Source organism: Acomys minous (genome assembly GCF_964271855.1).
Source record: "Acomys minous genome assembly, chromosome: 13".
In the NCBI taxonomy this organism is placed as follows: Eukaryota; Metazoa; Chordata; class Mammalia; order Rodentia; family Muridae; genus Acomys; species Acomys minous.
The window spans coordinates 40,849,997-40,864,714 of NC_140495.1; the positions used below are offsets into that span (position 1 = coordinate 40,849,997).

The window sequence follows — 14,718 nt, forward strand, 5'->3', positions numbered from 1 at the left end:
TTTGTATGTCCCTGGCAGATTAAAAGTATGTAACATCTCATTTTTAACAAGTGGTATTTTGTCGTTTCTGGTTATCAAGTTTAAAAATATCGCTACCACGTTTTACAATAAACTTCCTCAATCAATGTTCAAGGAACGAACATCATTGATAGAGGAAAAATAGGTGGAACAGCTCAAAAGCGAGGGATTTGGGCTAAACTAGGTCACGTTATTGTTTTGTTTTGTTAGGTCAAATGGGTCACATGTCACCTCACTTAATTTCACAGCCGCACCTTGCGTGGGGGGGTAAAAACTCAATAGGTATCCGCAATCCTTTTAAACGTGCTGACTTTGGAACGCTACAATTCCCTTCAGAGGAGGTGTAAAAAAAAAAAAAAAGTCAACCCAGTGCCAAAATTACATATAGTCCAAGTCACCGAGTCAGACCCGACTCCTCGACCCGCAATCTCCATGATAACCACAACAGGAAGTGTGCGCAAACAGAAGCATCCTTTAGGGAAGCGAAGACGCTACCTTCCCTGCGCGCGGTTGCCGTGACGTCACCCAGGGCCGCGCATGCGCTCACATAGCCGCGGGCCCGGCCTAAACCCCCTCACTTTGTCGTCACAGGGCAGATGATAAGGGTGCGTCCGCCTTTTCCCTCCCCCTTCCATCCTCCTCCCCCTCCCCACCCCTCGTCCCTCAGTCTTCTCCCTCTTTCTTCTCTCCCTCCCTCCCTGGGGCGTCTCCTAAAGACTCCCGCTTCCGGTCAGCGGCCGTCTGCAGAAGCGTGTCCCGCCTCTTCCGCCTCCCCGGTGGCGGCGCGGGTGGCGGAGGCGGTAAGCGGCAGCGGCAGCGGCGCCTGCGCGTCTCCTGTCAGGGTCCGCAGGCAAGTCCCCTGGGCGGCCCAGCTGGACGTGGCGGAGCCGAAGCCCGGGGGCCGATGGCGATGAACTATAACGCGAAGGATGAGGTGGACGGCGGGCCCCCGTGCCCTCCTGGGGGCCCCGCCAAGACCCGGAGGCCGGATAACACGGCCTTCAAACAGCAACGGCTGCCCGCCTGGCAGCCCATCCTCACGGCTGGCACGGTGCTGCCTACCTTCTTCATCATCGGCCTCATCTTCATCCCCATTGGCATCGGCATCTTCGTCACCTCTAACAACGTCCGTGAGATCGAGGTGAGGGAGGGGCGTGGCGGCGATTCCCTCCCCCCCCCCCCCCCCCGTCCCCCGGGCTCCCAGAAGGTGACAGGCGGGCCCCGCCCTCCGGTGCTGCCTTCTCCGTTTCTTCTTTTGCGGCTTTTCTGAGTTTGCAGTTTTGCGGTCTAACTTACTTTTGCTCTTGATTTACGTGCCTGGGAATGGGATGACTAAAGCAAGAATGTCAGGTGGACGAGACTAATCTACTGGGCGTTTTGCGCGGTTCTCCGAGGGCTAGGGGGTATATGTTTTTCTAGGAGGAGAGAAAAGGAGAAAAAGTTTAGATTGAGGCTACTCACAGGGTCAGACTGTTGTTACTTGCGTGGGGATTATTCCGGGACCTCTAGATGAACACATTGGTCATTGTTGGGTGAAAGACCTGGAGTCATAGAGGTATTGATTCTTCTGTGAAGAAATTAAATCATATTTTACAGGGCACACACAGTAACTTTAGTTTTGAGCTGATTAGATTATTTTTAGTTGTTGGCCCTGATATAGTTAAAAACATGAAACTTCAGTTCTTGTTTGGTTTTAGGCTGTATTCATTTCTAATTATGCCCTACAGCGGCCGCAGTTCTCCGTGCTAGATTTTTTTTTTTTTTTAAACTGTGCACGTCAATGAGTCCACACGAAATAAGTTGGGATCTAGCTGGAAAACATTTCCCTGGCATAGATTTTATGGAGTATTTTACTTAGACACACAGTACAGACACTCAACTGGAGGAAACATTTTTTTTCTGCCAGTGCAACAGTCACTGCATCTTTTTCCATCCGCAGTGATGAAGACTGTTTGATAGCGGAGTGTAAGTACCGTGTGGCATACCATCTTAGACATCTACAACTTCTCCTTTATATTTTACGGTATTTTGATATGAACTGTCAAGAGCTGAGTAACTGGCAAGAGTTGAGTAATCTCGGTTTCTTCTGTTCCGTTGTATACATAAATTTTTGTGTATACATTTTAAAAATAAATATTACATGTATGCGATTTAATTGGACTTCCCCAGCCATTCTAGCTATGGAGTTTTGGTGCCTTTTTCCAGTTTGATTTACAATATTAGCGCTAAAGCAAGGTGGTCACTTCTTTTTTTTTTTTTTTTTTAAAGCTGCATAGTGCTTCAGTGCTTATAACACTAAGAATAGCCTCTGGAGTGGACTTTTAAAATCTTTTAATTATTTTCAGTCTGTTGACTACAGCAAGTTCACAGCATATGTTTCAGGTATATATTTTTAATCTCCTGTTTTTATCCTTGTGATAGTACTCAAATGTAGCCCAAAATGCTCCAAAATGTAAAGCTCTGGGCTGGGCAGGCTGGGTACTAGAAAAGTTTTGACTTTAGAGTGTTTTGGATTGCAGCCTTCCAGATTAGGTATGTACAAATGGAGAAAGTTATCCAGATATTACAGAATGTTTGTTTGTTTTTAGAAGAATTCTTAAATGTGAAACACTTCTGTTCCCATCTCTGTCCTGTCATACCCAAACCCTGAGCTCTGCCACTTTTACAGTAGCTCAGGTTTGGAGGTAATTTACTTAAATTTCTTTGCAGGTAAGTGTCTTCACCTCTAAAATAAACAGATTAGTGAGGTTTTCTTCCCCTAAGATTTCACAAGTAGACGCAGAATAGATGTGGGTTATGACCCTTCAGCAGGAGATGAGCTCTGAGGACCAGCTTGAGGTGTGAGAGTGGAGGTGTGACAGTGGAAGGGTGACAGTGGAGGTGTGACAGTGGAGGGGTGACAGTGGAGGGGTGACAGTGGAGGTGTGACAGCGGAGGTGTGACAGCGGAGGTGTGACAGTGGAGGGGTGACAGTGGAGGTGTGACAGTGGAGGTGTGACAGTGGAGGTGTGACAGTGGAGGTGTGAGAGTGGAGGTGTGACAGTGGAGGTGTGACAGTGGAGGGGTGATAGCGGAGGGGTGACAGTGGAGGTGTGACAGTGGAGGGGTGATAGCGGAGGGGTGACAGTGGAGGTGTGACAGTGGAGGGGTGATAGCGGAGGGGTGACAGCGGAGGTGTGAGAGTGGAGGTGTGACAGTGGAGGTGTGACAGTGGAGGTGTGACAGTGGAGGTGTGACAGTGGAGGTGTGAGAGTGGAGGTGTGACAGTGGAGGGGTGACAGCGGAGGGGTGACAGCAGAGGTGTGACAGCGGAGGGGTGACAGCGGAGGGGTGACAGCGGATAGGTGACAGTGGAGGTGTGACAGCGGAGGTGTGACAGCGGAGGGGTGACAGCGGAGGGGTGACAGCGGAGGGGTGACAGCGGAGGGGTGACAGCGGAGGTGTGAGAGTGGAGGTGTGACAGCGGAGGGGTGACAGCGGAGGGGTGACAGCGGAGGGGTGACAGTGGAGGTGTGAGAGCGGAGGTGTGACAGTGGAGGTGTGAGAGTGGAGGGGTGACAGTGGAGGGGTGACAGTGGAGGTGTGACAGCGGAGGGGTGACAGTGGAGGTGTGACAGTGGAGGGGTGACAGCGGAGGTGTGACAGTGGAGGGGTGACAGCAGAGGTGTGACAGTGGACTATTTGAGAGTATTATCATGTTGATTCCAAGTTTTGAGTTTTCACACTACACTAAGCTCCTTACTGGGATGGTAGTAAATATAACAGAATTCCTCCTAACTAAACATTAGAAATTTGAATCATCTTCGTTAAACTTTAAGACATTAAAATGAAAGCAATGATGATTTAGAATTGTATATGAATATTTACTAAATTGGTAGAAAACTTCTGGTACTGTTTACTACAGTATGAAAATGCCTTTAATTTTCTTTAAAACTTTTGGGTTCTGAAATAAAGTTAGGTCTGTGCACTTAGTTCTTAGTGGAACGGGGATTTCTAGTGCTTACCGTGACCCTGGTATTGCAGTTTATTCAGCAGGGCAGTGGAGTTAAGAGTTAGTGTAGAGCCAGAGTTCCAGCTCTCTCTCTGGTTGGTGATAGGATTTGAGTTTTTGTGTGCAGCACTTGACACATGGGAAGATTTAGATTGGATGATCTTAAGATGCCATTCGCTTCTGAAATTCTGTGACTTACAACTTAATTTTGATGTAAAACAATGCTGTGTCCAAAATGCTACATTTGACATTAGAGGAAATGAAAATTAGAAGTTACTCAAAATTTTATTTTAACACCAACATATGCAGATAGAATGATTAAGATATTTGTGTTGGATATGTAGTGAAATTATTTCAAATTGGGTCTGAAGTTATGAGAAAAACCTGGAGAGCGTTTCCAAAAGGGGCATACATGTTGGTGTGTTGATTCTCTACTCTGCGTGTGTGCTGGCCGTTAAACTCAGGGCCACATGAAAATGCTGTACCACTGAGCTACCTTGCTGACTCCTCCATCTTTTGTTAGCTACTAGCTTAGACTAAAAGCCTCTGAGGTTTATCCAAAGTCAGTAGCAGGAGCTGGAGAGCTGGCTCAGCAGTCAAGAATACTGATTCCTCTTGCCAGAGTAGCCAGGTTTGATTTCTAGCACCCATGTAGTGGCTCACACTGTCTTTAACTACAGTTCCTGGTGATCCTGTGTCCTCTTCCAGCCTCAGCAGGCATTAGACGCCCACATGGTCCAAAGACATGCAGGCAAAAGACCCATCCGTGTAGAAATAAAGCAATACAGTGGTTTTAGAAAGTCAGGTGTAGTATAGGCCTTTAATCCCAACACAGGGGAAGCAGAGGAGTAGATCTCTGAGCCTGGTCTACATAGTGACTGCCAGGATAGACAAGACTGTAGAGAGAGACTGTATCAAAATAATAATAATAATAATAATAATAATAATAATAATAATAATAATAATAATAATAATACAATAGTAATAATAATAATAGTAATAATATAAAGATGAATGGGAAGTGAGTAGTTCTTTTCCAAACTGATTCCTCTTTTCCTTTTTATATCTTTTAAGTTTCTTTGTTGAAAACTTAATTTGCAGCGTAGTTCAAGTTACTAGGGCAAAGGAAACTTAAAAATCAAAATGCTTAGCTTTGTTCAGAACTTGAAAAATTTAAAGTAAAGCTAATGGACCCTTTACATTCTCTCAGAAATACTACACTAAAATATTATCACTCTTATAATGCCCTGGACTCCTGAAAAAAATAATTTTTAGAAAAGGTGCTTTTATATTTCAATGCCCATATTTAGTATCATAGTACCTTCCCTTGTTAAGTTTATGAACCTTATTTAGTTGGTTTCTAGAATTTTTAAGTAAAATGAGGTTTTTAGAAAAGTACCATTGATAATTTTATTAACCAATAAAATATTTTAATTATGAATATATTTATTGAACACTTGCTTAATATCTTTATTATTTGCAGCAAAGACTGAGTATTTGTTTGGCTGCATTATGAGTCAAGCATGTTCCTACCACAAGGCAAGAAATGGCTCCTCTAAGGCTTTTGACCTGGCCAAGGTACACAGCTAACTTGAAAGTACCATCTCTCTAGCTTCTGTGAGAGCGTTTATCGTTGTGAAGTGATGTGATTGTAAATTAATGCTTGGAGATCTGGGTCAAGTGTCTTGTCCTATAGCCCCACATATGCTGGGGAGGCTTGAGGTAGGAAGATTGCTTGAATCCAGTAACTCAGTGCCAGCTTGGGTGCTACAGACCTAGTGTCCAAAAACCGTAACACAAAACCCAATTATAATGGTTAGAGTCAAATGGGTATGTTAGTTAAAGCAATGTTTAAGACAAGATAAATACAGTGATACCTAGAGCCTAGACATATATGTGAAATTAATATTGCTAAAAACGGTGAGATCTTAGTGGACTTCTTGCCTATTTTGTTAAGTTCCCAGGTTTCCTTTTTTTAAAAATTTTTTTATTTTTATTTTTTTACTTTATTTAATTTTCTACTCTTAGTTATTTTGTCCTGATTACTTCCTGTTTCCATTTCTGATGAAAATTTGCTGTCTATATTTTTCCTCCTTTCTAATTTGAATCCTTAAATTGTAAGGTTCTTGAAGGAGATTAAATCTTTCTCAGTATTTAGTAATCTTTGATTTTACTTAAACTTTAAGTAGACTCAAGGAAGGATACTTTTTTTTTTTTTTGATTGTTAAAGATTAGGCATTTTATGCTAAGAAGTTTAAAGGTTTTAATGCTCAAATGTATTGTAATAACTAAACAGGGAAGGTTCAGCAATTCAGAGCTTTGTGTGGTATGACAGGGCTTTTGTTTCATGTAAGTGCCCCCTGAGTGTTTTTTTAGTTTGAGGGCCAGGAGACTGGTTTTTCCAGATGAATATTTGCAGTCAATTTGGTTAAAGGAAACACTTACTTGAATATCAATTGTATGGGATGTTTCCCTCAAAGAATTCAGTTCTTTTCATAAGTGGAATTGTGCTGCTATCAAGAAATTGTGTATAACTATTGTGATTATATATTGAATTTCATCTGCCAAGAAAGGTCCAAACCTTACTTTTTTCTAAAGGTAAAAAGTCAAGAACGTCCTCCCTGCTCTGCACAGCCTAAAAATTTTATTTTCTAGCCTTTTATAGAAATAACACCCTTATCCCATTTAGAGTTTTAAAGAAATATACTGGCAAAATTAGCACTTGCTACCAAATAACTGTGTTGAATTACTCATTCTAAGGGCTTCAGAAAATTCTTTAAGTACTTAAAATGTTCCCTTTAACTTAATCTGATTAGTATTTAAAGTGACTTATCTTATTAGTCAGCATTTTGTTATATGACTTATTTAGGTCTTATATTGATTTCCTTTTGGATAAATCTACATTCAGAAAGTGGAAGTTTTCCAGCTCTACTTGTATACAGTGCAAAAATGCATGTCCTTCAAATTCCTCCTTCTCACCAGATTAAACTCAGTCTGTTTCTGAGGAATAGGCTATGGTTTTGGAATTACTAGGAAGAAATGTTATCTTGACTTAGGGGAGCATAGATGAGAAATGCCATAGCCTTCCAGCTGACCTCATTATCCACATCTGTCCTGCACTACCTGTGGTGCTTTGTCATTAGGATTTAAGTAGTTGGAAGGTTTTATGCTGTATTCTGAACTATGCCTGATAAACTTTTGACATTAAAAAATGTTAATTTTCCAAATAGGGGACTTGTGTTCCCTCTTCTAAGAGGCAGCCTCTTTTCCTTTGATGTTTAGAGCTACTAGTCCTGAGTAAACTTTATCTTTTGAAAGCAGTGGATGTTACTTACCCGTGGCAGATATATTAGGTCAAGCTCCCCTTGAGTTTTGGCTGACAAAGGGTGTAGTGGTTATTTGATAGTGACAACTCGTACATTGAGTTCCAGTTGTCAAGGATTTTTAATCAATGTTGGACATTTTCTATATACAGAGGGGCATAGGGAATTATTGAAAAAGTTTGAGGACAGGACCTTTTTTCCTTTTCTCAACAGGAGGCATTCCTTTGGGGGAAGATAAAGTGACTTACCATAGGAGGAGATGCAGATGTCACTCAGTGACTGAGAACTTCCCTACCTGTCTCAGGCCCCGAGTTCAGTCCTCAGCTGTGGAAGACAAAAACAATGTGCTGGGCATGGTGGTATATTATGGCCTATCACTGAAGAGGTGGATGGCAGGAAGATCAGGGTTTCAAGGCCAGTCTTAGCTACATAGAGATTTGAGCCCCACCTGGGCTGTATACACGTCAGCACCCCCCAAAACAAGCTAACAACCCACGCAAAACAAAGCATAAAACTGAGGGTAGGGGAAAGCAAAGCAAAGAAACATCACAGGCAGGAAAGTTAAACATTGCTAGGTGAATGTGCCTTAGTAGTTAAAGAAAGACCAGCTTTTGCTGGATGTGGTAGCTTCTCAGGGCTCCTTTGAAGGGGATCTGATTCTGACATACGTTCTCTGTCTCAGTTTCTCCTCATGACAGCATCAATTTTCTTATGTCTTCAAAACCACTATCACATGGAAGATGCTTTTTACATTGCCAGATTTTGCTGCCAGCTTCAGATATACCCAGGTCTCCTTGGACCACAGTGTATCAGTGCTGCACAGGAGGCTTTTCTACAGCCTTTCTCTGTGTATATCTCAGCTGTATCGCCAGTACCAGTCTGAATGCCATCCTGTGTTGAAATTTCCTCTGCCAAACAAATGGGTTCATTATCTTTAAATTAAACTTTGTTTAGGTTCTCAGGTAGAAAACCTTTCTCTGGGCAGCCGGGCGTGGTGGCACACGCCTTTAATCCTAGCACTTGGGAGGCAGAGGCAGGCAGATCGCTGTGAGTTCGAGACCAGCCTGGTCTACAAAGCGAGTCCAGGACAGCCAAGGCTACACAGAGAAACCCTGTCTCAAAAAACAAAAAACAAACAAACAAACAAAAAAGAAAACCTTTCTCTGGGCAGGGGGTAAAAAAAAAAAAAAGAAAAGAAAATTCTTGCTCCAGATATCACACCTGTAGGCCCTGTCTCAGTTCCTCATGGAGTCCCTCTGAAACCTTGTGAGTAGGCCTCCATTGTCCTGTTTTTCTCAGCATTCTTACCTTCTAAGCATACACAAGAGCAACTCATTAAGCTCTGCTTCCAGCGTTCAACAGCGGGCATTGTGTGAATGACATATGTGTTAGCATTTGGTCCAACAGTGGGAAGTCAAGACTTTGATTGCATATCAGATGCCTTAGGAACATAACAAGGGTTTCTGTTTTACAGAATCCTCTGTAAAAGCTTACTGCCTTGACATTCTTAGTAACAGGTTCTCGAGCTCAAGGTTCAGGTTGGAGGCCAGACTTCTGGCTACCTCTTCTGGGCATAAGCAGTGTAGAGTGAAGGATGAACTAAGGGCTAAAGGGCTAATAGCCTTTTAAGGAAGGCTCTTAGAAGCTGTTACTCTTGGTAGCATAGTCATTCATACTAGCTCCAAGGCAGGATGGAAATTTTAGTTTTATTTTATTAATAGGAAAAGCAACACAGAAATTGGGGTGAGAGCTTGTTAGTAGTCAGTGTGTGCATTGTAGGGTTTTAGGAGTATTTGCTGCCTAGTAAAATGGTACATTAACTAAGTGAGATTAGGCATAGATGTGATAGTCCAGTGCCTTAGCTACTGAGTAAATAACAATTGCAGTTTTAGTAATTTTAGTATTGAATTGAACATAAAAGAGATTGTGTTAATTTTTACATAAAGAGCAAATTAGGTATGTGGCTTTGCCAATAAGTTAGGATACATATATGGTAAAAACCAAAACCAAAACTGAAAGCAAAAACAAAAATAAAAAACCCCAAAACCCAAAAAACCTAGAAGGGATAGAAAGAATATTGAATATAATTACTTTTTAAAAAAATAATCTCTGTTTAGCATATAAATTTGTTTCATTCTCTCTTAAAACATTAATTCTGTTTACTAACAAAACTAATACTAAAATTAGTAAATTTTATGTGATTTTACTATTTTCTGTGAGCTATTAAATTTTAGATGTAGTCTGTATTTGTTTTCAGTTTATTTACAAAGAAGTGGTTTATATACTAGTTGATAATCTCATCCATTCTTTTAAACATTTTTTTAGATATATTTTGTTATTTTAATATGTATGGGTATTCTGCCCCCATGTTATATATGTCTGCACTACCTGCATGCCTTATGTCTAATGTCAGAAGAGGGTATTGGATTCCCCTGGGATTGGAGTTACAGATGGTTGTGAACACCCATGTGGGTGCTGAGACTCAAATCAGGGTCCTCTGTAAGAGCAAGTACTCTTAAGCATTGAGCCATCGCCCCATGTTCATTCCTAACAACTGTTAACTTGCTGCTTCTAAAGTGTATCCGATGGTAGAAAGTGCTTAGAAGAAGAAAGGGCTGAAGGATGGCTTATAGTTTTAAATAGTGCTTGGGCAAAACACGCTAGTGATGAACTCTGAGTCACCAATAATGCACTGGTGTCGTATTAAGGAAAAGAAATAAAAGAACTTCTCTTTGGAGTTTGTTAAGCAAGAGCAAGTCCAGATTTGAGTTAATGTTGTGGTGTCTTTTGCTCTTTTCCTGTTGCATGCCTTTGAATCTGTGTCCACCTGAAGGCTGCCCTGTGAATCTATTCCTGTGCTGGTATCTGTGTCTGTCCCTGTGTGTCTGTCTGTTGTATGACTGTGTGTATGTCAGTTTGTATATACCTAACTTTTTTTTTTTTTTGAAAAGCACCAACCATCTCACATGGGGACGGAATGAGGGATACATTACAAAAATCTCCTAAGAATTATACAAAAGAATTAAGTCACTGGTTTCAACAGACCCCAAGTAACCCAGACAACAATTAGTACTACAAATAGCATTGTTTATCAAGCAATATCCAAATGTGTTTAGTATTTACAGTAGATACTCATTTTAGAAGATTGCTTTCAACCTCTATGTTTGTTGCTTTCAGTAAATTATACTCTTGAATTGTTCTAGGCCATGGCCATGGAAAAGTGCATACGTTGAAATTACAGCTATCCATTAGCTTAGACTGTAAAAGTTGATTACATGGGAAATCTCAGGCAAGTAACATTGATTGCTATACTTTGTTCTCTTAGAATCAGGTTAAACAAACAGGCTGAGTACACAGTAGGAGAGATGTCCTGAGTGACCTTAAGTATTTATTAACTCTGGTTGTGAGGTCCCACTAGAGTTTCAGTCTCTTAGAATGTAAGAGAGATTTTTATTGTAATGCTTTGCCACAAAACAGCAGGTGTTGGGGAGCCCTAAGTAATGTATTGTGTTGGTATGGGAGGGAAGACAATTCCATACAGAAGTAGGAAGAGAAAAGGAGGGGTGTGTTTAGTAGAAAGGAACAAAAAAGAAGCCAGTGTGACAGTGGTAGAGTGAGAAGAAGGGAAGAATGCAGATCAGATTAAAGTGGTACAGTGTTAGGGTGCACAGTACCTGGGCCAGTATTAGGACCATAGGCATTGTAATGGGAAGCCATTAAACAGCGTGGCATAGCTAAGTCATTGCTGGGCATGTATACTGGTCTAAAAACCTGATGCTGTAAAAAATATCAATGAACTGAAATCAGTGAAGGAATATAGGTTGTTTAAAGTGTGATTAAGTGAGAGAGGAGTAAAAAAATCTAACACCTCCCCACTATGCTATCTTACAGTTCATAGAAAACCACTGACAGCCTAGAACATGCGAATGAGGTGTGAGATAAGTTTGCAGGTCTTTTAATAGGGATGAGAGAGTCTAGGCCTCAGATGGCTCCCATTGATTCTCAGCTACAGAAACAGGTGTTTAGTTAAGTCCTGGATAGAGGAAAATGGAGTCTTAATGATCTCCTATTTTTTGAAGAAAAGAGTCTTTATTTTTGTGGGATGTAAAATCCCCACCCCTTCTATTTTTGGCAGAATTCTTTGTCCCTGGGTCCATTTCTTTTATGGGTATAGATGGAAGCCTTTTGCATCTTACAACAAAAGAACACTCTTTGGGAGCAGCTTCAGCTCTCAAACGGATATTGCCGGTGAAACAAGGTGATAGCCTGATAACTCCCTTCTCGTTAGAGCTTACATGTAGGATTTGGGGAGAGTCTAGAGTGTCAGCGGTTCTTCAGGTAAGAGATTTATCAGTCTCACAGCAAATTGGACAAGGAGTGGCATGTTAAAGGGTCTGTAGAAGGGGAGGTGAGGAGTTAGCGTATGCTTGTGGTCCACCTTGGGCTCCACACTGTGGGATTGTGAGGGTGAAAGACTCTTTTTAGTGAGACCTGTGTGGCCTCTCAGCTTTGCAGCAGCTGTGAGGGAGAGAGACACTGGGGTGGAGGGCACAGGTCTGTGAGGCTCTTTGGCAGCAGCACCTGGAAGGTTTGGCGTTTAACAGGGATTATTATTATAAAGTGACATAATAATGCTTACTGTTAAAAGTGACTTGAGCTTGGTATAACATGGAGATTATTGCCTGGGGCATAGGAGTAGTAGTAGGGTGTTTGTGATTGGGAGAAACCGTTTCTCACACTGTGTATCTGGGGACCCCCTTCTATTCTTCAGCAGGACTTACACTATATGCTTCTGTAAGTCAGACCTTGTCTGTCCAAAATAGCATTAGATCCAGCTGATTAAAGACTAGTTTCATGTTTGTTCAGTTTGGTGCTTAGGGTTTTTTGGTGCTGGAGATTTAGCCAAGTGCTGTCCTAATTTAAAATAAGGAGATAATAGCAAACTGTAGGGCTGCTGTATTTCTTTCTTTCTTTCTTTCTTTTTTTTTTTTTTTGGTTTTTCGAGACAGGGTTTCTCTGTGTAGCCTTGGCCATCCTGGACTCACTTTGTAGACCAGGCTGGCCTCGAACTCACAGCGATCCGCCTGCCTCTGCCTCCCGAGTGCTGGGATTAAAGGCATGCGCCACCACCGCCCGGCTGGGCCGCTGTATTTCTAAAAAGATTATTTTTATTATGATTATGTGCATGAGTGTTTTGCCTGCATGCATTTCTGTTTACCATATGCATGACTAGTGCCCACAAAGGTCATAAGTGAGCCTTGGATCCCTGGATCTGAGTTCTAAGTGCTTGTGAGATGCTTGGAATTAAAGCTGAGTCTTCTGCAGGAGCTCTTTACTGCTGAGCCGTCTCTCTTCAACCCCTCTTCTTGTGATGATTTGTATAAAGTTCTATATGTCTGACAGAACAGCAGTCATTAAATATGGTGTTAGGACTCACCTTCTTAGCTTTTCCTATTTCTTTTCATCATGAAAAATTCTTTATAATATAAAGTGTTTATTCTCATTGTCTTTGAATATCTCTTTTCCAATGTACCTCTTTTTCTATCTTCCTTTTTCTGGATTTGTTCAGATTCTTATTTCTTTTAGAAAGTGCTGGTTCTTTGATAATGGTTGTCTTCCTGCTATCCAGTTTGACATCTTTCTTTGTATTTTTGTCTTTGATAATGAAGTCTGCCCTGTGGTTGAGTAGATGCTAGGTTCCTGGGTAAAGGTAGTTTTGTAGAAGGAGTGTTGGGTTTAGTCAGAGACCTTGGGTTCTAGACTAGCACTAGGGAAAGTTTCCAGGTACATTCTTCGTAAGTCATAGCAGTGAAAACAGTAGGGTTTTGGTGATGGTCAAATAAAATGTGTATATGAAGGAAAGCTGTCAGCTACTGACGATACACTGTATCATTACTTTGTACGGCTCTTGTACTTTGAACTGTGCCCTGTTTAAAAGTTAATTATAGTAACTTTTAACAACATTTTTCTGTGTTTCCTGAAGTTAAAAGATGTAACTTTTGGGGCTGGAGAGAAGGCTAAGTAGTTACAAGCCCTGACTGCTCTTCCAAAAGAACCAAGTTCAGTTCCTAGCACCCACATGTCAGCTTACAACTGTCTGTAACTCCAGCTCCAGGGGGTCTGACACCCTCAACAGACATTCATATAGTCAAAACATGGATGCACCATTAATTAATTAATTAATTAATTAATTAAAAGTTGTAACTTTTAATGCGTTTTAAAAGTTATAATCAGTAGTTCATGATGAATATGTTTCAGATGTCTATTTTAAGTATTATTTGATATTCAGTGATTCTAATAAAATGCTGAATTTTATTATAATGAAGTATATTTGATTTCCAGTTCTATCAAATTATTTTTGTTTAAGTAACTTCTGTCTCTTTGTTTAATAACAAGTGATCAAATGAAAGAGGGTGATTTGAGAGGCTTCTATTTTTATTTCTTAGATCAGTCTTAAAAGGAAGAAAATTTCAAATTAAAAATGCAGTTTGCTTTGTGGTTTATTCTGAGATGAATTTGATATGTAAGTGGAATGATGTATACAAATAGGCTTCGGCACAGAGTTGTAGCACATAGGCCTAAAGAAGTTAATGTGTGCTTTCCTGTCTTCATTTAGTTTTCTTGTTTTAGTTCATTCCTTGCTTATTGGTCATATTTGCAGTTAAAAATATTAACCAAAGTTATGCTAGTTAACAAATACGCTTCCATGAAAAATAATTGTACGGAACATTATGTAACAACTTGACAGATTTTTCTGTTACAATTAGATGGTGGCTCTATTTTCTAGGTATAGATTTTAATTTAAAATTTTCAGTTATAAAGATAACTATTTTACATTTTTAACATTTAGGACTATATGGTGTTTTGAATAGGAACGGCCCCCATAGAATGCTTGGCCATAGGGAGTGGCACTATTAGGAAGTATGGCCTTGTTGGAGTAGGTGTGGCCTGCTGGACGCAGTATGTCACTGAGGCGGCGGGTTTTGAGGTCTTATATGCGCAAGCTATGTCCAGTGTGGCACTTTCTTTCCCCTGCTGCCTGCAGATCAAGATGTAGAACTCTCAGCTCCTCCTCCAGCATCTTGTCTGCCTGCACACCACCATGCTTCTCGCCATGAAAGTAAGCAGCCCCAATTAAATGTTGTCCTTTATAAAAGTTGCTGTGGGCACGCTGTCTCTTCATAGCAATAGAACCCTAACTAAGACAGACTTCATCATAAAACTCTTATTTATCAGGAGATTTAGAAGATAAGTCATAGACTGGTAGAAAATAATTTTTAAAAGTATCTGGTAATTGTTAGCTAAAAGAAGAGTTAAAATATGAAAATGAAACAGCTTAGTAAAAGGGAGCACAAGCCCTGATGAGACATCTCCTCAGAGAAGATG

At 40.9% G+C, this 14,718-nt stretch overlaps 1 protein-coding gene across 1 annotated transcript in view; it reads left to right on the plus strand.

The window, feature by feature from the left end:
- The first annotated feature begins 648 nt into the window (after positions 1 to 648).
- Positions 649 to 14,718, plus strand: part of TMEM30A (transmembrane protein 30A) — a 30,895-nt gene continuing 16,825 nt past the window's right edge. The window contains exon 1 of the mRNA XM_084752383.1: positions 649 to 1,159. Within this exon, the coding sequence (XP_084608509.1) occupies positions 923 to 1,159 (237 nt within the window). The 5' untranslated portion in view covers positions 649 to 922. The remainder of the gene's footprint in view (positions 1,160 to 14,718) is intronic.